We start from the raw sequence: 25,770 nt of genomic DNA on the forward strand, positions 1-25,770 counted from the left end.
TTGCAAGTACAGTTCTTAATTAGTGAAAATCCGCTTATCAATTTAAAAGGGTTGTCACAAAATTAGAATAAAAATACTGGGAGTATGAATTCAGGTCGTCTCCCAACGAGTTGACAAAAGAGTACAGCTTATTAGTCAGAGGTTTTCCAAGAAATTTTGAGTTTGAGAAACAGGAAAATAAATAAGAGAATTTATATAATTTAAATAAAGATCTTGATCGGGAGAAGATTAATTAGAAGTTCTATCCTTGTTGAATTTTTCTCAAGATCAATTGATAATTGGTAGTTGTTTCCACTTAGTTATCCTTTACTGAATAAAGGAAGATCAAGTAAGTTGGAAGTCAACTTCTATTCACAAGTTCTAATCATTTCCCTTGGAAAGGATTAGCATTAGTGATTAGAGATTCAACCAACAATAAACCCAATTACAATTTGACTCTTGAGTATTCTAACTCAAGGTTCTCCTTTTAATCAACTCCCAATTAAGTTGGGAAACTACTCCATTATCATAAATGTAGACTTCATAAAATTAAAAGGGAAAATAATGAAAGACATGATAAACAATAATCAAAAGATCAATTAAAAATAAAAATAGTTCTTGTATTAATAAACTCTAAAAATAATCCAATTATAACTCTGGACAAATTAAGGATATGAAAGAGTAAGTGAAAAGTAAGAAAACAAACTAGAATGACGAAGTCTTGGTGGAGGTAACAACTCTTCTCAATATCCAAATCCAAAAGCAAATCAAAATTCTAAGAATTATGAATGTGTAGTGTGAAAACCTAGAGGAGGAGTAAAATCAGATCTAAAAACTAAAAACTATCCTAATGAGAATCTCCCCCGAGTCTCTACATATTCCCCGGCTTTAGTCTGTGTTTCTGGGCCGAAAACTGGGTCAAAATATGGCCCAAAATCGCTCCCAGCATGTTTTGTTAATTATGCAGATCGCGCATGTCATGCGTACGCATCGTCCACGCGTGCGCGTCATTCAGCGTTTTCCTCGCCACGCGTTCGCGTCGTCCATGCGTTCGCATCATTCGTGCAGATTCCAATCCACGCGTTCGCATCAGGCATGCGAACGCGTTACTGCGATTTTCTCCAGTTCGTGTGGTTGTGTGAGCCATGCGTCCGCGTCAGTGTTCGCTAGTCATCTCCTTGATTTCTTGTGTTCCTTCCATTTTTGCAAGCTTCCTCTTTATTCTCTAAGTCATTCCTGCCCTATGAAACCTGAAACACTTAACACACGGATCACAGCATCGAATGGTATAAAAGAGAATTAAAATACACAATAAAAATATCTCTAGGAAGCAAGTTTACAACCATAGAACAACTTTGGGAAGGAATTGTAATATAATGCTAATCATATGAATAAGTGGGTAAAGACTTGATAAAAACCACTCAATTAAATACAATATAAATCATAAAATAATGGTTTATCACTCGACGATGGTGACGCGAAAATTTTTAACTATTACACTTATATCTATTATAGTGTTTTAAAATTTTAAAAGTTATTTTAACAAACACAATTATTATTGTTTGTGTTTATTAAAAATTATTTTTAATTTGATTTATTAAATATAGGTACTATAACTTTTATTTAAAAACTTTACCAAATAAACTCTAAGTATATTCCATTAAATTTTAATGTTTTTAGAATAATAAGAATATGATTACAAATTTAAAATAGGTATAGAGATCCAATTAAAAATTGTTAAAGAGTAGAAACTCAATTATAAATTTAGTGAGATTATAAGGACTAATATAAAAATTTAACCTTCATTTTATTTGAGCTTGATACCTTACTTTTTTTTTTGTAGTAAAGAAAGGACATAGAAAATTATTAAAGGTTTGCTCAATATTTTGCTTATCTTATACATCACAGATTCCCATATGATCCTTTAATTTGTGACGGAAACATAACACGTACGCTGCTAGCTATATGTATGGTTGAATAGTTCCTTACCCGATCTTTACGCTTTCTGCCATGACCTACACTTGTATATAAATTCTTACGTGCATCTGTTAATATATATATAACAACTAACATCGACTTTCATGTCAACATACACCAAAATTGAAATTTGGAGCAGAACTTCATAGTTCGTACATAAAATGACGAACCCTGATGAAGAAGTAAGGGACCCTCATTGGCAAGGAGTAAGCGCTTTCATCATACCACTCTTCGATCGATTCTTCTCTTTACACAATAGAATATATAATGACATATCGTGTCAGAACTATCGTTAAATCAGTTTATTATTAATTCATCAGGATAATAATTTTATTATAAGTTAGGATTGTACTATATATATATATATATATATATATATATATATATATATATATATATATATATATATATATATATATATATATTTACTCTAGTAATAACACTAACACTCTTTTTTTTTTCTACTGAAAATGTTCGCCCTCTAGTCCTTCGATTCCCCTAAATTCATATTTTTAATTTAAAAAAGACTATTATGTGAAGAAACAAATGAATATAACACGTGTCATATATATTTTTTAATAGTTTGAATTTTTGAGATAAATTATTTGACATTGTTTAATAGTTGCTTTAACTTTTATTAAGTATGGTGTCGTACTTTATCTAACAATACAAAATGATAAATTCAAAAAATATATATAGAAAAAAACTAGTCATACAAATATTTTCTCTTAGTGAAAATTTATCACAAACAAACATGTTATGTTATGCTAATCAGTATTTAGAAAATATATATAATATCTAAAAATATAAAAATTTGTCCAGCCGGAGATCATCCATCTTGGGAAACCCTATCAACACGGAAGAGAAATTATTTTCAGTGTAGGTGTTCACTTCCTAACCATTACTTGGGGAAACCAAAGAAGATTCGGGAAAGAGTTTGATAATATAACTAACCCGGCTTGTGGGTAAGTCATCTTTATATGTGTGTTTTATTACTACTCATTTTGTCTCAAACAAGAAAAAGAAAATTGTTTCCCCCCTGGCTTGTCTGAGTTCTGTTTAATTAGTTTATAATGTAATTGAAGAAATTTAATATGTTTTTCCTTATAAATATGGAGAATTATTAAAAGAAAAAAGTTGTTTTTGCACTTCACAACACATACAATTATGTTTGTACCAAATTGATCCTATAATATCATATAGTATAAATAATAATTATTTTATACGTACATACACTAGATAGTAATTTTGTCACATACATTAAAGTAATTTCTTTATGCAATTTATACATAACGATTTACATAATCAATTTCATATGCATATTAAAAATAAATCAATCATATTACGTAAACACGAAAAATTAGACGCTAAAACATTTTTCAAATATAATAGATATTCAAATAAACATTACAATAAACGCGGCAGATGGCGGCGGTTGAAACCTCGGATGGCGGTGGTTGTTTGACCGCCGCTAGACATTTTGCAACGGTTGGTTGACCGCTACTAGTAAGGGCGCCAGTAAACCTTTAGCGGCGATTTTTTACGACCGCCGGAATAACCGCTGCCAAACTGTGTTTAGCGTCGAAAACATTTTGCGGCGGTTAGAAACCGCTTCTATGTTCCAGAACTGATTTTAGACCGATTTCGCGGCGGGTAGATAACCGCCGCTATTTAATTTTGTTAAAGTTAGGATTTTGCGTCGTCCCATAGTAACCGCCGCTAAAAGTTCAATTTTGTTTTGATTTAAATTGATTATTTGAATTTTGTTTTCATATCACAATCAATATTTAAAAAATCATTTAATTTTAACATGTTACGTATTAATTTAACTGATTATGTTTGCAATTACAGTAAAAAAATACTTGACTTAAAACACAATGATGTGGTATTCTAACTGATATTTATAGATCCCAAATGAAAATAGTTAATAACAAATACTTTCTTAAAGTATACTGTTCACAAAGGAAAAAAAATTGTGTTTACGATCCCTATTTTGCTCCACTCCCCAAAGACTTAAGCTGTGCATCAATTTCAGGTGGCAAAGTATGTCCTTGCTGTTGGATGATGTATTTCACCAGGTTCTCCATGATCTATATCTTTGCCTTATGTTCTGCTGCTGCTGCCTTATGTTCTGCCACTGCTGCCTTCAATTCTGTAATCTCCGCCTTCTGTTCTGTTGCCAATTCCTTCAATTCTGTAATTTCTCTCTGATACTCCTCAATTTGCACTCTAGGGTTCGATTGTGGAGTATTACGAATAATTTCGCTTGGACATGGTCCAAATCCTAACCCCCGAACTCGTCCTGAATGCTCATTTCCAAGGATTTGCGCAAGCGAATCAGTAACAGAAATCTCCTTTGAGGTTTCACCTTGGCTCTCGATACATGCAATCGTTTCCTACAGACATATCGGAGTTAAGTTTATGTGTTTTTGAAGTTAGCAACATGAATAGAGTAACAGATGTAAATCATTCTTAACCACTACTTACTCCAACAACACGCGCATCATCATTTAACCATGTGCCATCCCTTTTTTTATGAGTCATAATAAACATCTCTTCTCTGCTGATGCGCCATTGCTATTTTTTCTCCTATAACCACATAAAATATTTACCCAATCATACATGTTACAAAAGAATATAACAAACCAAAAATATATGTATCAAACATAATACACACATAATTACCTCTTCATCCCTTAGCCTTGCTGTTGTCTTAGAGCCCCCAGTATGTGTATATAGTGGCTTCGACTGATTTTGAGAATTTTGTCTGCACATTTCCTATAAATAAATACACAAATACAGTGTATCATGCAATGAATTGTATAAAGTAATGATGCCTTCATAGTGTCACGGATTTTATTTTTTAAGGTTTAAAACTAATTTGAGAGATTTTTGGCTTTTTAATTATATCACTTTCTATCAATTATTTTATTCAGGTATTAAAAATGTTAAAACCTACAACATTAAATGGAGTACCAATTTAATATTAATTACCTTTGTAGATTCCTTCAAACGATAGTGAAGGAACCATCTCCACTGCTGTGCATCTATTCCTGATGGGTTACGCTTGGCATTTACTTCGAAACTCTCTTCCTCGTCGTAAACCTTGTGAAACAAGTGGTTTCTTGCTTCCTTCCAGATTTTTCCTAACCTTTGAATCATTACCCACTTTATTTTTCCCTTGTCATCCTCTTCATACCGAAAGGTGCGCTAAAAGTTTGAGACACAATGCGATGCACGTCCACAAGTGGAAAAGTAAGAATTTGATCTGATTTTACTTAACATAATAAATTCTAAATTTAAATATCATACCTTAATTGTCTCATATGCATGTTCCTTTAAAGCTTTGTCCATTGTCTTCCAATTGTCTTCATTGATGGGAAAATGTTGAAAGTCAATACCCAGATTCCCTAGAAACCCACTCAATAATCCAGCCGCCTGACCGATCGGTTGCAACTCTTTATTAAACTCTAAAATGATTTTTCTGCTAGGAGGATGTACTATGGCCTCCTTGATGCTCAAACTCATCGTTCTTGTGATGCTATCATCTAAGAAACAAATTAGAAGGATTAATTGTATTAGTGTTACCTTAAAATAAACAAAAAAAACAAAGTCATCCAATTATGATTAAATAATGTAGACCAAAGATAGAAATTTTACCGCTTACAACAACATTCCAATAATCTGTATCCTTGCGACCGTTGGACTTGTTCCGGGGTACAGCTTCTTCTTCAGCATATAAGCCATCAACGTAATCATCCCATGAGTCAACCTCATCAGCCTCGGGATCATAATCTTCATCATCCGAAGAACTTTGGGCAGGCTCAGCAACATGTTCAGTCCCAGTGTTGATATGCTGGGTTTTGTCAGTGCCAGCATTGGAGATACAGGTGTACCGCGGTTTCTTAGGCATATTTCCAAACCTTCAAGAAAACTACTAACACTTATTATAGAGTAAAAACCTACCAAAAGCCAATGATACAAATGTAATAAATTTAAAATTTCAGTGTAACTACACAGATTACATGCCTTAAATAAAAATCACATCTATTATTGAAATTTTGCAAATTAAAATGTCACCATAGATTTGGCAACACGACAACCGTACATGGGAGCACACAAGATGAGCTTCGTAATAAGAGTTTAAATCGGATGAGAAGTGCTTGAGAAAAAAATATATTCAAAGATTGCAATCAAAGTTAGTTAAGGAAGGGGTGTGATTTGGAGCACACCATTTATGATATGTTATTCACAGTTTTTTGAATATGTGTGTTCAAACATAAAAAAATTTCTTAGTAAATGAGTCTCACCGTATTTAAACAAGCATCCAGCAATACAGCAAACTCTCTAACTATCCTCTCTTCCTCGCTTTCTGAAAACTATATATTCAAGTGAATTTTGATGTCACAGAAAAAGAAGAAGTTCGGTAATTGATTTTTCATTCAAACCAGTTGATTCCTATGGTGCCTAATAGGTGCTGTCTAGTTTGCAAAAAAGGTTTAAAAATATCTAATTTTAAAAATATAAAAATAAATCATTTTTAAATATTTAAAATTTACTCTAAAAAATAAATTTGGTAAAATTTAGACACTATAGAATTCACCTTGAAACTAATATTCTGTCAGAGGACTACACTAATTCAATTAAAAAAAAATCCAAATACTAATTTTTGAAAAGTCTTCTTATCCAAAAACAGAGTATATAAACTTAGAAAGAGCAATTCCACACAGTCAGCAAAGTACTATAAGAATTACTTAGAATAAAGTAGTCTAATCCACTATTCTGTCTATCCATTCAAGAGTAAAGCAACATGCAAGACAATTCTAACAACCCTATCCTCATAATATTTCATGCACTAAACATTTTTCCAATTTTGTACCACTTATGGGATGTTACAATGGAAGTGTACAAATTATAGAAACTAAACTAAAAGCAGATCACTTTTCTATCATCACATTTGGTGTCTTTGACATTATCACAAACAGCTGGTGGAATAAGACTTAACAAGCATCAAAATCCAAACTTTTTTACATAATAGAAAATACCAAAACTTTTTTACACAAACAGTTGGTGGAATAAGACTTAAGATGCATCAAAATCAAAATCCAAACTTTCGGTCAATTGAAACAAATATTAAATAATTTATTAAAAATAAAGTAAATATATTGAATATTAATCAAACTTTAAATTTTGTTCTTTTTTTTTTCATTTTTCCTGTTTTATTCTAAGTGAAGGAATCCTCTAACAAAGCTCAATAGTTGACTGAACCTAATTAACTAAAAATAAAAAAATGAATTCAATCAAAGGAAACGTAAAATAGCTACAAGCTTTCAGCAATTTGAATGGGTTAACAAAATGTTGTGACTATCAAATACCCCATGAATCTAACATCAGGCGTACTATAAATTTTCATAGACTTAGTAAATATACAGCAAATTTTTTAAGCACTTAAATTTTGTTAAATAAAACAATAATGATAGAAGTTTTGTTAGATACATTGGCAAATTAAGAATAATGGAATAACTCACCATAAAATCAGCAAAGGAGTGATCTCAACAAGGACCAGACCAACCAAAGAAAATAGAAGACCTTATACAAGTACAGCCAAGAAGAATGAGGAACACAACGTGCATATTAATTTGGTTAACAAAACAGGATTTCAAGCTGTAACAGTGGAGGAGCAACAATAGCAGAAGCACGTAGCGCAGAGTATATAGCATATTCTGGCGCAACGTCTCCGAGATAAAATACTGCTTGCGGCCCCAAATTAGGCGTATGAATGTGAGGAGGAGGTGCTGAAGATTAAGTTAAGGTTTTCTGTGAAACATTGTGTGCTGAGGGGTATAAACGTGTGGGGAAATTAAGGCTAAAATTTTGAATTTGTTACTAAGATCTTTCCTGAAATATTGGGCCTGACTTGCTGCCGTTACACTAAGTGAGACCTTTATAAAATTTATTTGTGTTAAGTAATTATCCTTCAGCTTAGGAATTCATTGTTTGTTGTTAATTGAATTTTAAATGTACGTGTCTTGCTGTCGTTACACTAAGTGAGACCTTTATAAAATTTATTTCTGTTAAGTAATTATCCTTCAGCTTAGGAATTTATTGTTTGTTGTTAATTGAATTTTAAATGTACGTGTAACCGCTTAAGATTAAATAAATTTGAATTCTTCGTTGGTCTTATTTTCAATTTTAGCTTTTTATTAAATTTAATTCAAAATTTAAAATTTAGAATGCTTACGCAATATGTTTAAAGTTTTTTGAATTAAATTTTTTATGATATTTATTGTTATTTTTTCTAAGGAATTTGAATCCTAATATGAACATATATATTTAATGTCATGTAAAGGCTATATAAATACTTCTATATTTGATCAATACATATGTTAAGTTGAAATACAATAACAAAATTGCTGCGTTAATATTTGCAATGTCAACATTCATATTTGTAGGAACTTTATGAATGGGGATCAATGTACGAGAAGAAATTTGGATATGATTTTGTGACATGTGCATCTGGAAAGAGCTCTGAAGACATACTTACTAAACTGAAGGTTAAAAAATATATTATGTACAAAGTTCTTAATACAGACACAGTGTTGACCCAAAAAGATAATGAACTATGAATTTTATTATATAGATGCGCTTTACAAACAAGCATGCAGTTGAGTTGGATATTGCATCACATGAGGAAATGAAATTTATAGAATTGAAAATTACACAACTTTTTTCCAAAGAATCTTCCCAAACGGTCAACAACGGAGATGGTAATTGTTGTTTATTGTTTTTTAGTTTTGAATCCTGTGTTAGAAAATTACACGTACCATTTTTTCCCTAAAGTACTATCTAATGACTTGGAAGTTATTGGCATCTTCTGATTATACTAATATTGTTGTATGCGGATTTATATTTTCAGTTCTAGCTGAATATTCAGGCGAAATAGTTAACGACACTCTATATGGGGCAGAGATTGATTCAGCAGACAATTTAGACGAAATCTCATCCACTGGCATTAACATGTCCATGCAGTTTACCTGAATAAGGTGTCGGAAGAAGACAACAAAACTTCAGATGACCAACAAGTAGAAGATGGCGTACATGTTGCAAAACAGTGCTTCAATCTGAACAAAAAATCATGGTTTGGAGATGACCTATTAGATCCTGTGTCACGTGAAGCCAGTAGATTCATTACAGAATTTTTCTGGCCAGGTCAATATGATGTTGACGAGAAAAATTGACCTTTTAATTAAACAAACTACATTGTGTCCTTTAATTTAATGGTCGGATTGCAGTATTACCTATTTCACTACATTTACAATTAATTGATTTATGATTAGTAAGGTCTAAGTTCGAAGAAGCCTATTATAAACACATGCTAATTTGAAATTAGCATTAATTTATACATATTTTAAGTATTTCTTTTATAGTTATGCCTGAATACAAACATAGAAGTTCTTATACTAAATGAAAAAATCTCATTTTCAAGATTGTTCACCTCATTAAATATATTATTAAAATAAACTTTTTCTAACGTAAAACGAGTGACACGGTTGATGTTCCCTTAACATCAAACGTATTTGTGAAAATAAACTTATTAGAATATATCAAAAATGAAAATACATACAAACTCAATTTAATTACTAACGGAAAACTCTAAATTTTATGAAAGAAAACATTTTTGTATTACGAGGGTCAAGAAATTAGTGAGAAATTTAGTCTGTACCCTGTTAGTCTGTAAAAAGTTATAACGTCCGAATATCAAAGTTAATAGAAATGTTAAAGATGGCGGCGGTTGGACTGAAACCGTCACTAAACAGCAAACATTGAATCAGCATCTCTTCCGCTGAATGTAATCAATTAATGACGGTTACAAAAAAACCGCCGCTAAAAGATAGACGACTACCAACCCTCCGTGTAGCCGCCGCTAGTTTCAATTTTGCAGCGATTAAAGGTCAACCGCCGCCAAACAGCTGCCGCCATCTGCCGCGTTTGTTGTAGTGAAAAGACATGTATTTATACAAATATATAATGAAAATTTTTTTATGTACACATAACATTTTTGTTTATAAAATAAATGAGTATTAAAATAAGTTCAACCTTTTAAATTGGACTAAATACATTAAGGTGTTAAAAGAGATCAAACAGACAAAAAAATAGATAAGAAAAGATTTGAAACCGTTAAATTAAAAAAAATACCAAATCTGCACCACCAAATTCACATGGTTTTCTAGGATAGGACGGATCATTTACTCGGGTCAAAAGTTTTTTTTAATAGTGATTAGTACACTACAAGAATAATTAGTTTTAGTGACAAACTTTTAGCGGCAATAACACAATGGCCACTATTTTCTTATTTAAGTTATGTTTTTGTGACCATTATATATTTGTCATTAATAATATATATTATAATGACAATTATTATTATTGCCACTAAAAATGTAAAAAAACCTACTTTTAATGAAAAAATTTAGTGGCCATAGTACTATAGCTAGTATTATTTTTATTAAAATATTTTTTATAAAAATTTACAATTACTCAATTGGGAAGAACAAGACCCACGTACCCCACCCCCTTTCTCTCGCTCTCTGAGAAACCCAAACCCTAATTCCAGCCACCATCACCATCCGTCATTGCCGAACTCTCTCATCGACGCCGTTTCCTGCAATGGCAAGATCCGCCACCGGTCGCCATCCTCCACTGAGCTCCTCGACGACCATACTGCCACCTAGCCATCGTCTTCCTCCGTGGAGCTGCCAGAACTCAGATTCAGAAGAATGTTGTTGCGGTTGCCACACGAGTCGTCCTCTGACAAGATTTACCAGCTCCGTGGAGCGCTAATGATGGTGGCGGTTCCTTTGGTACTCGTCCCGATTGTGCTTTATGTGTTGCCTTCCATTTCCTCCAACTAGTCCATCGAAGACTACACCCTCACGCACCGCAAGATTTTGCCTGAGAACAGAGCCTATAGCTTCTATGCCGTCGTCTTCGATGTTGGAAGCTCTGACAGCCACATTCACGTTTTCCACTTCGATCGCAATCTCGACCTTGTTCACATTGGGAATGATCTCGAGTTATTCGTTCAGGTTGGTGATATCCTACCGATTTGCATTTTGCTTCACTAGTTCATAGTAAGATTTGCATTGTATAAGCAATAAGATATTAAACTTACACTCTTTATTTTTTAAAACAGAGTTCAAAGCTCTTGTTTATTGGAGAATAATGAGATTGTAAGAAATTTAAGTAAGATGAAATTGCCACAAAGAAATCAATCAACTGATTCGATGCTATAGAGATAGCAGTTAAAACTCAGATTCTTATAATCAGGGGTTTTCTCAGGTTTATGCTTACTTTGAAGCCTCGTGCTCCTTTGTCAAAGATAATGTCACATGTATTGGTCCTTTTTCAGCTTTCATCTCAGGAAATGCAACCAAACATGCACTATCAAACAGTTAGAATCACTACTAACCTTGTCTTCTTTGAATTGTTTTCTTTAGCTCTATCACAAGTTGAGTTGATCTCCCATGACAGAAGAGTGCGAGTCTTTCCAAAGGAACCTGTTGCAGCCGAAAATCCAATTGTAACCCACTCAGATAAGACCCTTGTCAAATCAATTGCAAGAGAGAGACTAGTGTGTTCTTCAAGACCATATGATTTTTGGTACTTCCAAGATACACTCAAGTTCTTAGTTGTGGAGTTGTAACTAATCCAAACATCAGTAGTGTCTCCACTGTGTAAACTAGTATTCCATGGGGTCCACTTTGTTGAAGCAATTGTATTGTTGTTGATCCCAACATATTGCACAGTTTCACCCCATTCAGAGTTTGGGAAAGAGTCAAACTCAACTAGGACAATTTGATTCTATGCTAAAGCCTTTGTTGTGGTGTTGAATAATCCAAGAAATCTACCAGAGGAATTGGGAATTGGAAGCAGATCCTAGGTAGAGTATGTTGGCATCACCAGGATTGAAAGCAGGGATTTGGAATTGAATTGAGTAAGCATGATGAAAAGAGAAGAAAATGAAGCATAAGATGATTAGTGGAATAAGGGTATGTGGATGATAATGGTGGAAAGTGGAAGCCATGCATTAGTCCCTGAGTTTCAAGGAGATCAGAAAGGTTGAGTTTGGACATACGAACAAGACATAAGGGTAGCTTATTAGGATGTTGATGAGTATGATGTTTTACTAATTATGATTTATTCCTATATTTGGTTGTTGCAGGAGATAGAGATAATTTAGTAGAGACCAAGACAGTAGAGGTATCTAACTTTCTTGACATGTTGAGGAGTATTTCTGAATATAGTGAAGGGTCTAGTACAAGTACACCATTGATAAGCGGATAATTTATACGCTTTTGGCATTGTTTTTAGATAGTTTTTAGTAGGATCTAGCTACTTTTTAGTATATAATTATTATTTTTAAGCAAAATTCACATTTCTGGATTTTACTATGAGATTGTGTGTTTTTCAGTGATTTCAGGTATTTTCTGGCTGAAATTAAGGGACCTGAGCAAAAATCTGATTCAGAGGCAGAAAAAGGACTGATGCTGTTGGATTCTGACCTCCCTGCACTCAAAATGGATTTTCTGGAGCTACATAAGCCCAATTGGCGCGCTCTCAATTGCGTTGGAAAGTAGAAATCCTGGGCTTTCCAGAAAAATATAATAGTCCATACTTTGCCCGAGTTTTAACGACGCAAACTGGCATTTAAACGCCAACTTCCTGCCCTATTCTAGAGTTAAATGCCAGAACTGAGTTACAAGCTAGAGTTAAACGCCCAAACTGGCACCAAAGCTGGCGTTTAACTCCAAGAAAAGTCTCTACATATGAAAGCTTTAATGTTCATCCCAAGCACACAGTAAGTGGGCCCCAGAAGTGAATTTCTGCATCATTTACTTATCTCTGTAAACCCTAGTAACTAGTTTAGTATAAATAGGACTTTTTACTATTGTATTGGGGGCAAATCTTTTGGATCATCTTTGATCTGAGGATCAATCTTTGGAACGTTTCCCTTAGACTTGGAGCTGGCCACTCGGCCATGCCTAGACTATCTTGGAGCTCTGCTGTTCCTCGAGTATTATTGCAAAGTACTATTGTTCTTCTATTCAACTCAAGCTTATTCTTATTCTAAGATATTCATTCACACATAAGAACATGGTGAATGTGATGATCAAGTGACACTCATCACCATTCTCACTTATGAACGCGTGCCTGACAAACACTTCCGTTCTACATGAAAACAAGCTTGAATGCATATCTCTTGGATCTCTAATCAACGATTCACATTGTTTTCCCTCTGACAATAGGGCATCTGAATATGAGATTAGAATCTTCGTGGTATAGGCTAGAATCAATTGGCAGCATTCCTGAGATCCGAAAAGTCTAAACCTTGTCTGTGGTATTCCGAGTAGGATCTGGGAAGGGATGACTATGACGAGCTTCAAACTCGCGACTGTGGGGCGTAGTGACAGACTCAAAAGGATCATTGGATCTTATTCCGACATGATCGAGAACTAACAGCTAATTAGCCATGCGGTAGCTGTGCTTGGTATTTTTCATCCGAGACGAAAAATCTGACAGTTGATTAGCCGTACAGAAACCGTAGAGGACCATTTTCACTGAGAGGACGGGAGGTAGCCATTGACAACGGTGATCCCCAACATACAGCTTGCCATGGAAAGGAGTATGAATGATTGAATGAAGACAGTAGGAAAGCAGAAATTCAGAAGGAATAACGCATCTCCATACGCTTGTCTGAAATCCCCACCAATGAATTACATAAGTATCTCTATCTTTATTTTATGTTTATTTATCTTTTAATTATTAAAACTCCATAACCACTTGAATCCGCCTGACTGAGATTTACAAGATAACCATAGCTTGCTTCAAGTCGACAATCTCCGTGGGATCGACCCTTACTCACGTAAGGTATTACTTGGACGACCCAGTGAACTTACTGGTCAGTTGTGTGAAGTTGTAAAGAGACGTGTAAATCATGGTATTATGCACCAAGTTTTTGGAGCCATGCCAAGGGATAACAATTTCGTGCACCAAGTTTTTGGCGCCATTGACGGGGATTGTTTGAGTTTGGACAACTGACAGTTCATCTTGTTGCTCAGATTATGTATTTTTCTTTTTATTTTCTTCTTCATAATTTTTAAGAATGAATTCTAGAGTTTCAGATGATGCTTTTATCATCACAGGAGCTAGTTGATTCCCATCAATTTGGCTGTTGTATGCAATGTCTTACTGAAACTTGGCTGACCATGTCTAATCTTTTTAGACTGAAGCTTTAGACTAACATTGCATGATTCATGTAATTCATATTAAAAATTTTGAGTTTCTTATTTTCTTTTCCAAAAATAATTTTCGAAAAAAAATAAATACAAAAATTTTTTTATAAAATCATAAAAATCAAAAATATTTTGTATTTCTTGTTTGAGTCTAGTGTCAATTTTTAAAGTTGGTGTCAATTGTATGTTTCTATTTTTCTTAAAAATTTTCGAAAACTCATGCATTGCATTCTTCATGATTTTCAAGTTGTTCTTAATGAGTCTCCTTGTTTGATCTTCATATTTTCTTGTTTTGTGTCTTTTGTTGTTTTTCATATGCATTTTTGAATTCATAGTGTCTAAACATGAAAAATCTCAAAGTTTGGTGCCTTGCATATTTTTCTTTTCTTGAAAATTTTTCAAAAATAAGTTCTTGACGTTCATCATGATCTTCAAAGTGTTCTTGGTGTTCATCTTGACATTCATAGTGTTCTTGCATACATCATTTGTTTTAATCCAAAATTTTATATGTTGAGTTATTTTTGTGTTTTTCTCTTTCCTAATTAAATTCAAAAAAAATCTTTCTCTTTTTATCTCATAAATTTCGAAATCTTTGGGTTGACTTAGTCAAAAAAAATTTTAAAATTTGTTGTTTCTTATTAGTCAAGTCAAGATTTCAATTTCAAAAAATTTATCTTTTCAAATCTTTTTCAAAAATCAAATATTTTTCATTTTTTCTTTATATTTTCGAAAATTTAAAAAAAGTGATTTTCAAAATCTTTTTCAAAAATCTTGTTAACATTTAATGCTTTGATTCAAAAAACTTTCAAGTTGTTACTTGCCTATTAAGAAAGGTTCCATCTTTAAATTTTAAAATCATATCTTTTAGTTTCTTGTTAGTCAAGTAATCAACTTTAATTTCAAAATCAAATCTTTTTAATTTCTTTTTCAAATCTTTTTCAAAATAAATTTCAATCATATCTTTTTAATCATATCTTTTTTTTTTTTTCAAATCATATCTTTTTTTTAATCAAATCTTTTTTGATCATATCTTTTTTTAAATTTTGATTTCAAAAATCTTTTCTAACTTCTTATCTTTTCAAAATTGGTTTTCAAATCTTTTCCAATTAACTAATTGACTTTTTGTTTGTGTTACTATTTCTTATCTTTTTCAAAACTACCTAACTAATTTTCTCTCTCAAATTTTCGAAAACTCCTCATCCTTTTTCAAAATTCTTTTAATTAACTAATTGTTTCAAATTTTAATTTTAATTTTATTTCTTCTGTAAATTTTCAAATTCTAACAAAATTTTAAAATAAAAACAAAAATATTTTCCTTTTCCTTTTAATTATTTTCAAAAACTCTCTCTCACATCTTCTTCTATTTATTTATTTAATCACTAACACTCTTCTCTTCTCCTTATAATTCGAACCCTCTCTCCTTATCTGTGTTCGAATTCTTCATCTCTTCTCTCTACATCATTCTTCTATTCTTTTCTTCTTCTACTCACATAAAGGAATCTCTATACTGTGACATAGAGGATTTCTCTTCCTTTGCTGTCATCTTCTTTTTCATATGAGCAGGAGCAAGGACAAGGACATTCTCGTTGAAGTAGATCCTGAACCTGAAAGGACTCTAAAGAAGAAGCTAAGAGAAGCTAAAGCACAACAATTCAGAGAAAGCCTTACAGAGAATCTCGAAAAAGAAGTAATGGCCGAACCCAATAACAATGCAAGGAAGATGCTTGGTGACTTCACTGCACCAAATTCCAACTTCCATGGAAGAAGCATCTCAATCCTTGCCATTGGAGCAAATAATTTTGAGCTAAAGCCTCAATGAGTTTTTCTGATACAACAGAATTGTAAGTTTTATGGACTTCCATCAGAAGATCCTTTTCAGTTCTTAACTGAATTCTTGCAAATCTGTGATACTGTTGAGACCAATGGAGTTGATCCCGAGGTCTATAAGCTTATGCTTTTTCCTTTTGCTGTAAGAGACAGAGCTAGAATATGGTTGGACTCTCAACCTTTTGAGATAGCCTGAACTCTTAGAATAAGCTGGTCACGGCTTTCTTAACCAAATTCTTTCCTCCTCAAAAGCTGAGCAAGCTTAGAGTGGATGTTCAAACCTTCAGGCAGAAAGAAGGTGAATCCCTCTATGAAGCTTAGGAAAGATACAAGCAACTGACCAAAAAGTGTCCGTCTGACAAGCTCTCAGAATGGACCATACTGGATATATTCTATGATGGTCTGTCTGAATTGTCTAAAATGTCATTGGACCATTCTGTAGGTGGATCTATTCACCTGAAGAAACTACCTGCAAAAGCTCAAGAACTCATTGAAATGGTTACAAATAACCAGTTCATGTACACCTCTGAAAAGAATCCTATGAATAATGGGACGCTGACGTGAGCGGAAATTGGCAGATTAAGAATTAATTAGAAAAATGGCGTTGCAAGTACAGTTCTTAACCGGCAAAAATCCACTTATCAATTTAGAAAAGAGTTGTCACAATTTTTAGAAATAAAATACTGGGAGTATGAGTCCCAGGTCGTCTCCCAACGAGTTGCAGGAAGATGTGCTATTTTATCATTCAGAAGTTTTCCAAATGGGTTTTGAGTTTGATGAACAGAAAAATTAAATTAGAGAATTTATATGATTTAAATAAAAATCTTGACCGGGAGAAGATTAATTGGAAGTTCTATCCTTGTTGGAATTTTGTCAAGATCAATTAATAATTAGTCATTGTTTTCATTTAGTTAACCCTCAACGAATGAAGGAAAGTCAAATTAAAAGTCAACTTCTATTCACAAGTCCTAATCCTCTCCCTTGGGAAGGATTAGAGTTAGTGACTAACAAGCCAACCAACAATGAACCAATTACAATTGAACTCTTGAGTATTCCAACTCAAGGTTCTCCTTTTAATCAACTCCCAATCAAGTTGGGGAACTACTCCATCATCATAAATGTAGATTTCACAAAATTAATGGGGAAAATAAAAAGAGACATAATAAACAATAATCAAAGAGATTAATTAAAAGTAGAAATAGTCTTGTATTAATGAACTCTGAAAATAATCCAATATCAACTCTAGACAAATTAAGAATATGGAAGAGTAAATGAAAAGTAAATAACAAACTATAATGACCGATTCCGGAGGTAGACTCTTCTCAAAAGCTAAAGCCAAAAATCTTCAAATCCTAAATTATGAATGTAAAAAGGGAAACCTAGGGGAGAAGTAAAATCAGATCTAAAAATTAGAAATTATGCAGAATGAATTGCTCTCCGTGTCTCTGCATGTTCCCTGGCTATAATCTGTGTTTCTGGGTCAAAAACTGCATTGAAATGCGGCCCAAAATCTATGCCAGCAACTTCTGTAATTCTGTAGATCGTGCACGTCACGCGATCGCGTCCTCCACGCGTTCGCGTCACTCAGCGTTTCCCGTGCCACGCGTGCGCGTTGTCCATGCATTTGCGTCACTCGTGCAGCTTTCAATCTATGCGGTTGTGTTAGGCATGCGAGCGCGTCACTGTGATTTCCTCCATTTCGCGTGGTCGCGTGAGCCATGCGCCCGCGTCACTTCTCGCTGGTCATCTCCTCAATTCTTTGTGTTCCTTCTATTTTTGCAAGCTTCCTCTCCATTCCTTACGCCATTCCTGCCCTATGAAGCCTGAAACACTTAACACACAGATCACGGCATCGAATGGTACGAAGGAAGATATAAATATACAATTAAAAGGTCTTTAGGAAGCAAGTTTTCAATCATAGAATATTTTTAGGAAGGAATTGTAAATACATGCAAATCAGATGAATAAGTGGGTGAAGACTTTATAAAACCACTCAATTAAACACAATATAAATCATAAAATAATGGTTTATCAACCTCTCCACACTTAAACATTAGCATGTCCTCATGCTTAGTTGAAGAAGACAAATCTAAATGAATAGGGACATGTGAGACTCATGCAATGCAATACAACCTATATACACATGAATGCAACTATATGATTTTGTCTACATGATTAAAAATAGATAAGTTCTCTAAGACAAAAAATGGGGCAGATTCCGCTAATTCAAATCATACAGTAAAAGCAGGTAAATTTGTAAGAAGATATCTCATGAAAGCAGGGAACACAAGATCGAGCATTGAACCCTTACTGCTAGTGTGTGTGCACTCTAATCTTCTCTAGTATATGGGGTAATCACTCTATCTTTCTCTAATCATGCTTTCAAATTTTTGTTTTTCCCCTAACCAATCAACAATTTTAAAGTGCCAATGCAAACATCATGAGGTCTTTTCACGGTTGTAATGGGGCTAAGGTAAGGGTGAGGGTCTATATATGGCTAAGTGAGCTTATACATTGAATCTTTAATTAACTCGAGCTTTCACCTAACATACATATAATCTATATAATTTCAACATTCATACTTAGCTACCCAAAATTTTTTTTTCACATTCCATACTCATGCATCAACCTTTATTTTAATTTTATCACATGTGCATTGATTATTGAACTTTGACTTATCATTGGGGTGATTTTGTCCCCTTGTTCACTAAAATAAAGATTTTTTTTTTTAGCTTAGATTATCAATGCACATTGATGACAAGTCATCTTAGCCTGGTTTCACTAGTCTTTTTCTTTTGTTTTCACTTGAATTATGCACTTTCTTGAGGTCTAAGCAAGCCAATTTGGGCAGATTTTCATGCTTCCTTTGATTGAATCAACCATAGATGAATTAATGCAATTTCATGAGGTTTTATGCTATATTTGTTACATATTATGAAAGAATGAATATCTCATGATTTTGAGTATATCTTTGATGTGTTTGGTTGATTAATGATAGGTGAAGAAAGCTTGGAGAAAGGTTGAAGCAAGAAGGAATGGCTAGGAGGAAGAGAGGACAAAAAGTTTGAGCAAAAGTTTGCCTCAAACTTTAGCTCAAACTTTTGGAATAAGTGAAAATGAACCAGGAAGCAAAAAGCTGGACCAAAAGTTAGCCTCAAACTTTTGCACAAACTTTTGGGTGAAAAGTTTGCCCCAACGTTAGCCCCTAACTTTTGGGCTAACGTTGGCACATGCAAAACACTCCCTGGGGCACCAAAAGTTTGCGCCAACGTTAGCCCCTAACTTTTAGGCTAACGTTGGCACATGAAAATCACTCCCTGGGCACCAAAAGTTTGCGCCAACGTTAGCCTCTAACTTTTAGGCTAACGTTGGCGCATGAAAAACACATAGGGGGGAGCAAAAGTTTGCGCCAACGTTAGCCTCTAACTTTTGGGCTAACGTTGGCGCCATAAGAGCACTAAGGAAGGCCAACGTTGGAGCAAAAGTTAGACCCCTAACTTTTGCACCAACGTTGGTATCAGCAAAATGAGGAAGCTGAGGTGAAAAGTTGGAGTAAAAGTTAGCCTCAAACTTTTACTCAAACTTTTGCAAAACTCCAACCCGGTTCAATTGGTTCACTTTGATTCCTCTCCAAACTCCAAGAGCAATCAACCAAGGCCTCTCTCAACCCAATTCCACCAAGAGCAAAGGCCCAACTCAAGGCTTGAAGATCATTTGAAGAAAGTGTATAAATAGGATAGAATTCAAGTTTTCGGGGAGCTTTCTTTTTAGTTTTCATAGGGAGCTTTCCCTTTTAGTTTTCAGAATAGTTTCGGAAAGCTTTTGGTATTGAGTGATCTTTAATTTCTTAGTCTCGGGGAAGGAGAATTCACTTCTCTTCCTTTTAGTTTTATTGCTTTCAATTTCAATTACAATTGTCTTGGATCTTGGGTTGGAGAATTGAAGAAATTCTGTTTCAATCTCATCCTTGGATCTCTCTGTTTATTTACTGCTTAATTGAATTTCAGTTTCGGTTAATTGCTCTTCATCTACTTTCTTTGCAATTTACATTTCCCTTGCAATTGTTCTTGTTGGATCTAGGAAGGCATTGAGATCTAGACTTGGTTTTCTAGTCTCTGGGTCCTGAGATCTAATTCCAAAGTTTACATTCTATTTTTGCTTTTCATGTTCATTTACTTGTTTTGCTTCAGATCCGATTCAACCCAAACCCTCTTTTACTCTTCTGTTTGATGCAATTTACTTTTCCTTGTTTAAATTCTGCAAATCCAATCCCCAATCCCCTTTACAATTCCAGCCGTTTGCATTTATTGCACTTTAAGATTCTGCAATCTACATTTCTTGCATTCTAAGTTTTTGCCATTTAATTTCTTGTTCTTTAAGATTCAGCACTTTAATTTCTTGCCCTCTTTAATTTCATGCAATTTACACATTCCCTTTACTTTCAATGCAATTTAATTTCTGCAAATCACAAATCACTCAACCAAATCTTGATTCGCTTGACTAAATCAACCACTAAACCAAAATTGCTCAATCCTTCAATCCCTGTGGGATCGACCTCACTCCCGTGAGTTTTTATTACTTGATGCGACCCGGTGCACTTGCCGGTGAGTTTTGTGTCGGATCGTTCTCCGCACATCAAGTTTTTGGCGCCGTTGCCGGGGATTGAATAGATTGACAATGATTAAGTGAAGTGTTGATCTAGATCAAGCACTTTTACTTTTCTGACTTTTAATTTTCAATTAACCCACTAACTGTTTGATTTTTTGCTTAAACTAACTAAAACTTCAATCCAGCATTAGATTGAAGTGTCACTAGTTTAGTGTGTTTCTTATGCTCTGCTTGTATGTCAGGTACAAGAAGAAACACACCCAATTTTCATGAACAAGACGAAAGAACTCTCAGGAGGTTAAGAAGAGCTGAAAGAGGGAAAAATATTGTTGGAGAAGAGGAATCAGACGAAGAATTTCAAAAGATGGAGGAACATTCAACGAATCCACCAGGTGGAGCAGACAACAACAATAACAACCCACCCCAGAGGAGAGTTTTGGCCTTCTATACCTTTGCAAATCCTAGATATTGTGGAAGCAGCATTTTGGCTCCAAATGTCAATGCAAACAATTTTGAACTCAAGCCACAACTCATCACTTTGGTTCAGAACAATTGCTCTTTTGGTGGAGGACCACTTGAAGACCCGCACCAACACTTATCCACCTTCTTGAGGATATGTAACACTGTCAAAACTAATGGTGTGCCTCCTGACAGTTACAAACTGATGCTATTCCCATTCTCTCTCAGGGACAAGGCCACTCAATGGTTGGAATCTTTTCCAAGGGACAGCATCAACAACTGGGATGATTTGGTAACCAAGTTCCTTGCCAAGTTTTATCCACCTCAGAGGATTATAAGGTTGAAGGCTGAGGTACAAACATTTACACAAATGGAGGCTGAACCCATCTATGAGGCATGGGAGAGGTACAAGGCTCTAGTCAGAAAATGCCTCCCTACCATGTTTAATGAATGGGAGAAGCTGCAAAACTTCTATGAAGGCTTAACATTGAAATCCCAGAAAGCTTTGGATCATTCAGCTGGAGGTTCCTTGCAACTCATGAAAACTGCAGAGGAGGCTCAAGAACTCATTGATATGGTGGCTAACAACCAATATTTCTTTGCTCATCAAAGAAGCCGCCAACCATCACAAAGAAGAGGAGTAATGGAGCTAGAAGGAGTGGATTCAATCCTGGCTCAAAACAAATTAATGCAGCAGCAAATTCAACAACAATTTGAGCAAATGACCAAGAGGATTGATGGCCTCCAAGTTGCAGCAGTTAACACTAGCCAACCATCAACCACATGGGGGCAAAATGAAGAAATTCAAGAGGAGCAACAGCAAGAACAAGTCCAGTACATGCATTCTAGTCCAAATGAAGTCTATGGTGATACTTACAACCCCTCATGGAAGAATCACCCCAACCTCAGATGGAGAGACACTCACAACCAAAACCAACAACCATGGCAGAGGAACTCAAACCAAAACAACCCAAGAAACAATCAAAATTACAACCAGCAGCAAACTAACCAAAACACTTACAGAAAACCTCAAAACAACTACCCCAATCTCAACCAGTACCAATCCAATAACTAACCCACCAACCAAAATGCTTACCATCCACCACCCACCGCTCACAACCCACCACAAGCACCACCTAAACCCCAAAGACTCACCAACCTGGAGACCTTGATAGACAAAATGATGAAACACCAGGAAATAACAAACAAAAACCATGAAGCATCACTAAAAAGCCTAGAGAGGCAGATTGGGCAACTCTCCAAGCAAATTTCTATTGAGAGACATTCAAGCTCACTGCCCAGTGACACAATCCCAAATCCCAAGGAGGAATGCAAGGCAATACAATTAAGGAGTGGGAGAACGTTGATGAACAACAATGACACTACAAAGAAGCAAACAGAGAGCATCAAAGAACCAACAGAGGATGAGAAGCAAACAAAAGCAGATGAAGCTAAGGAGCAAGTTGTGATGCCAAACAAAAGCACTGAGAAACTTAAAGAGAAGGACAACCAGCCACATAGCTCAAGGGAAATGACTCAGGGACAGCAGCAAATAGGAAAGAGCATCGCACCTCCACTGCCATATCCTCAGAGATTCAACAAAGAGGTTAAGGACCAGCATTTCCACAAGTTCCTTGAGACCTTCAAGAAGCTAGAAATCAATATTCCCTTGGCTGAAGCACTTGAGCAAATGTCTTTGTATTCCAAGTTTTTGAAAGAACTTATTAACAAGAAAAGAAGTTGGCTTGAGAAGGAAACCGTATTACTCACTGAGGAATGTAGTGCTGTGATTCAACGGGGCATTCCACCAAAACTCAAGGATCCGGGAAGCTTTGTAGTATCATGCACCATTGGCAAAATAATTCTCAACAAAGCTCTCTGTGACCTTGGTGCCAGCATCAATTTAATGCCTCTTTCAATGATGAGAAAGCTTGCTATAGAAGAGCTTAAACCCACCAGGATGTCATTAGTCATGGCTGACAGATCAATCAAGACACCCAATGGAATTGTGGAGAATCTGTTGGTGAAGGTTGGGGAATTTATCTTCCCAGCAGATTTTGTGATTTTGGATACTGAAGAGGAAGGAAACGACTCAATCATTTTGGGAAGGCCATTTCTACACACAGCAAGGGCCATCATTGATGTAGAAAAAGGAGAAATGATCTTCAGGGTCCATAATGAACAAATGGTCATAAATATTTTCAAGTCAATGCAACACATTCCTAAGCAAGAGGACTACGTAAGAGTGGATATGATAGAGAGTTTGGTGGAAGAAATGCTGGAAGAAAATTCTCAGGAGCAAGAAGGAAATCAAGGGGCAACAGAAGAACAAGTAGCTGAAACCTTCATTGAGCAAGATGAAAAACAAGACAAGAAGGAAGAAGTACGAAAACAAGAACTGAAACCACTACCCCCCATCTCAAATATGCATTTCTAGGCACATCAGAAAGCTTCCCAGTGATCATTAATTCATCCCTGACAAAGAAGGAAGAGGGAGAGCTTCTTGATGTACTCAAAGCTCACAAAGATGCTTTAGGATGGACCATTGATGACCTGAAAGGAATCAGCCCTGCAGTATGTATGCATAAAATCCTCTTGGAAGATAATTTCAAACCAGTAGTTCAACCTCAAAGAAGGCTAAATCCCACAATGAAGGAAGTTGTCCAGAAAGAAGTAATGAAGTTGTGGAATGCAAGGATAATCTTCCCAATATCTGACAGCCCATGGGTGAGCCCGGTTCAAGTTGTACCAAAGAAAGGAGGAATGACAGTCATCACCAATGAGAAGAATGAGTTGATTCCTACTAGAACAGTGACTGGATGGAGGATGTGCATAGACTATAGAAGATTGAATGATGTCACCAGAAAGGACCATTTCCCTCTTCCATTCATTGATCAGATGCTGGAACGGTTGGCCGGTCATGCCTATTATTGCTTTTTGGATGGATATTCTGGGTATAATCAAATCGTGGTGGACCCCAAGGACCAAGAGAAGATTGCCTTTACATGCCCATTTGGAGTCTTTGCATACCGAAGGATGCCCTTTGGGCTCTGTAACGCCCCTGCCACATTTCAAAGGTGTATGCTATCCATTTTCTCTGATATGGTCGAAAAATTTCTAGAGGTCTTCATGGATGACTTCTCTGTTTTTGGTGATAATTTCAATGCTTGCCTGAACCATTTAACCCTTGTCTTGAAACGGTGCCAAGAAACTAATTTGGTTTTAAACTGGGAGAAATGCCATTTCATGGTACCTGACAAACCCCAATTTGACGGTTTATCTTGTATTGAATTTAGAGGATTTTATCACCTTTTACCCACATTTATTCAATGAAATAGCATGGTTTTGTATATTCTCCTTTAATTGTGCTTAAGAGTGAAAACATGCTTTTTAGGTCTTAAAATAGCTAAATTTAATTCTCCTTGATTCCATTAGATGCCTTGATATGTTTGCTAAGTGATTTCAGATTTAGAAGGCAAAGATTGGATCAAGGGAATGAAGAAAGAAGCATGAAAAGTTGGAGAACTCATGAAGAAATGAAAGAACCGGAAAGCTGTCAAGCCGACCTCTTCACACTTAATCGACCATAACTTGAGCTACAGAGGTCCAAATGATGCGGTTCCAGTTGGGTTAGAAAGCTAACATCCGGGGCTTCGAAACGATATAAGATTTGTCATAGTTGCTACAAGTATGGTGGCGCGCACGCGCATAGTACGCGCACGCGCCGTTGCTGCCACCTAGTCCACTTGAAGCAAAACGTGGCCAGTGATTTTAGAAGCCTTGTGGGCCCAATCCAACTCATTTCTGATGCTATTTAACCCAAGGAGTGAAGAGGGAAACACATGTTAGTTACCATTAGTCATAGTTTAGTCTTAGAAGTAGTTTCTAGAGAGAGAAGCTCTCACTTCTCTCTAGGATTAGGATTAGGATTAGTTCTTAGATCTAGGTTTTAATCTTTGCTTTCTTTCACTTCTATCTCTCAATTCTTTGTTGCTACATTCATCTTCTTCTACTCTTTTGTTGTAATTTCCTTTATGTTGTTCTTATATTTTGTTGTAGATCTAGTATTGTTCCTTCTACTTTCTTCCAATTCAATAAGAGGTAATTCATAATAAATGTGTCTTATTTGCTTTTCTATTGTTGATCTCTTGTTTTTGTAGTTGTGGATGCCTTTAATTCTTGCATTTAATAATGTTTACTTCTATTGCACTTTATGTGTTTGTTGAAATGCCTCTTCTAGATATAGTATAGATTTTTGTTCCTCTTGGCCTAGGTAGAGTAATTAGTGACACTTGAGTTATCTAATTCCTTTGTTGAATGATAATTGGAGAGATTGCTAATTGGTTTGGAGTGCACTAAAGCTAGTCTTTCCTTGGGAGTTGGCTAGGACTTGTGGCTCAAGTCAATTCATCCACTTGACTTTCCTTTCTTTAGTAAGGGTTAACTAAGTGGTAGCAATGAACAGTTCTCATCACAATTGAGAAGGATAACTAGGATAGAACTTCTAATTTTCATACCTTGCCAAGAGCTTTTTATAGTTGTTAGTTTACTTTATTACCATTTACTTTTCATGCTTCCTATCCAAAACCCCAAAATAATTCTCAACCAATAACAAGACACTTTATTGTAA

At 35.1% G+C, this 25,770-nt stretch overlaps 2 protein-coding genes across 2 annotated transcripts; one reads left to right on the forward strand and one right to left on the reverse strand.

The window, feature by feature from the left end:
• Positions 1 to 4,046: 4,046 nt before the first annotated feature.
• Positions 4,047 to 5,869, reverse strand: LOC130974916 (uncharacterized). Its single transcript, XM_057899754.1, has 5 exons — positions 5,617 to 5,869; positions 5,269 to 5,504; positions 4,951 to 5,166; positions 4,642 to 4,734; positions 4,047 to 4,352 (listed from the first exon to the last, which is right to left on the reverse strand). The coding sequence occupies exons 1-5, from the start codon at positions 5,867 to 5,869 to the stop codon at positions 4,047 to 4,049; spliced, it is 1,104 nt and encodes a 367-aa protein (XP_057755737.1).
• A 16,637-nt stretch (positions 5,870 to 22,506) lies between these two features.
• On the forward strand, positions 22,507 to 23,577 carry LOC130974917 (uncharacterized). Its single transcript, XM_057899755.1, has one exon. It carries the CDS (start codon positions 22,507 to 22,509, stop codon positions 23,575 to 23,577), a length of 1,071 nt encoding a protein of 356 aa, XP_057755738.1.
• The last annotated feature ends 2,193 nt before the right edge of the window (positions 23,578 to 25,770 follow it).

This window comes from Arachis stenosperma, chromosome 4 (assembly GCF_014773155.1).
Source record: "Arachis stenosperma cultivar V10309 chromosome 4, arast.V10309.gnm1.PFL2, whole genome shotgun sequence".
Taxonomy (NCBI): domain Eukaryota; kingdom Viridiplantae; phylum Streptophyta; class Magnoliopsida; order Fabales; family Fabaceae; genus Arachis; species Arachis stenosperma.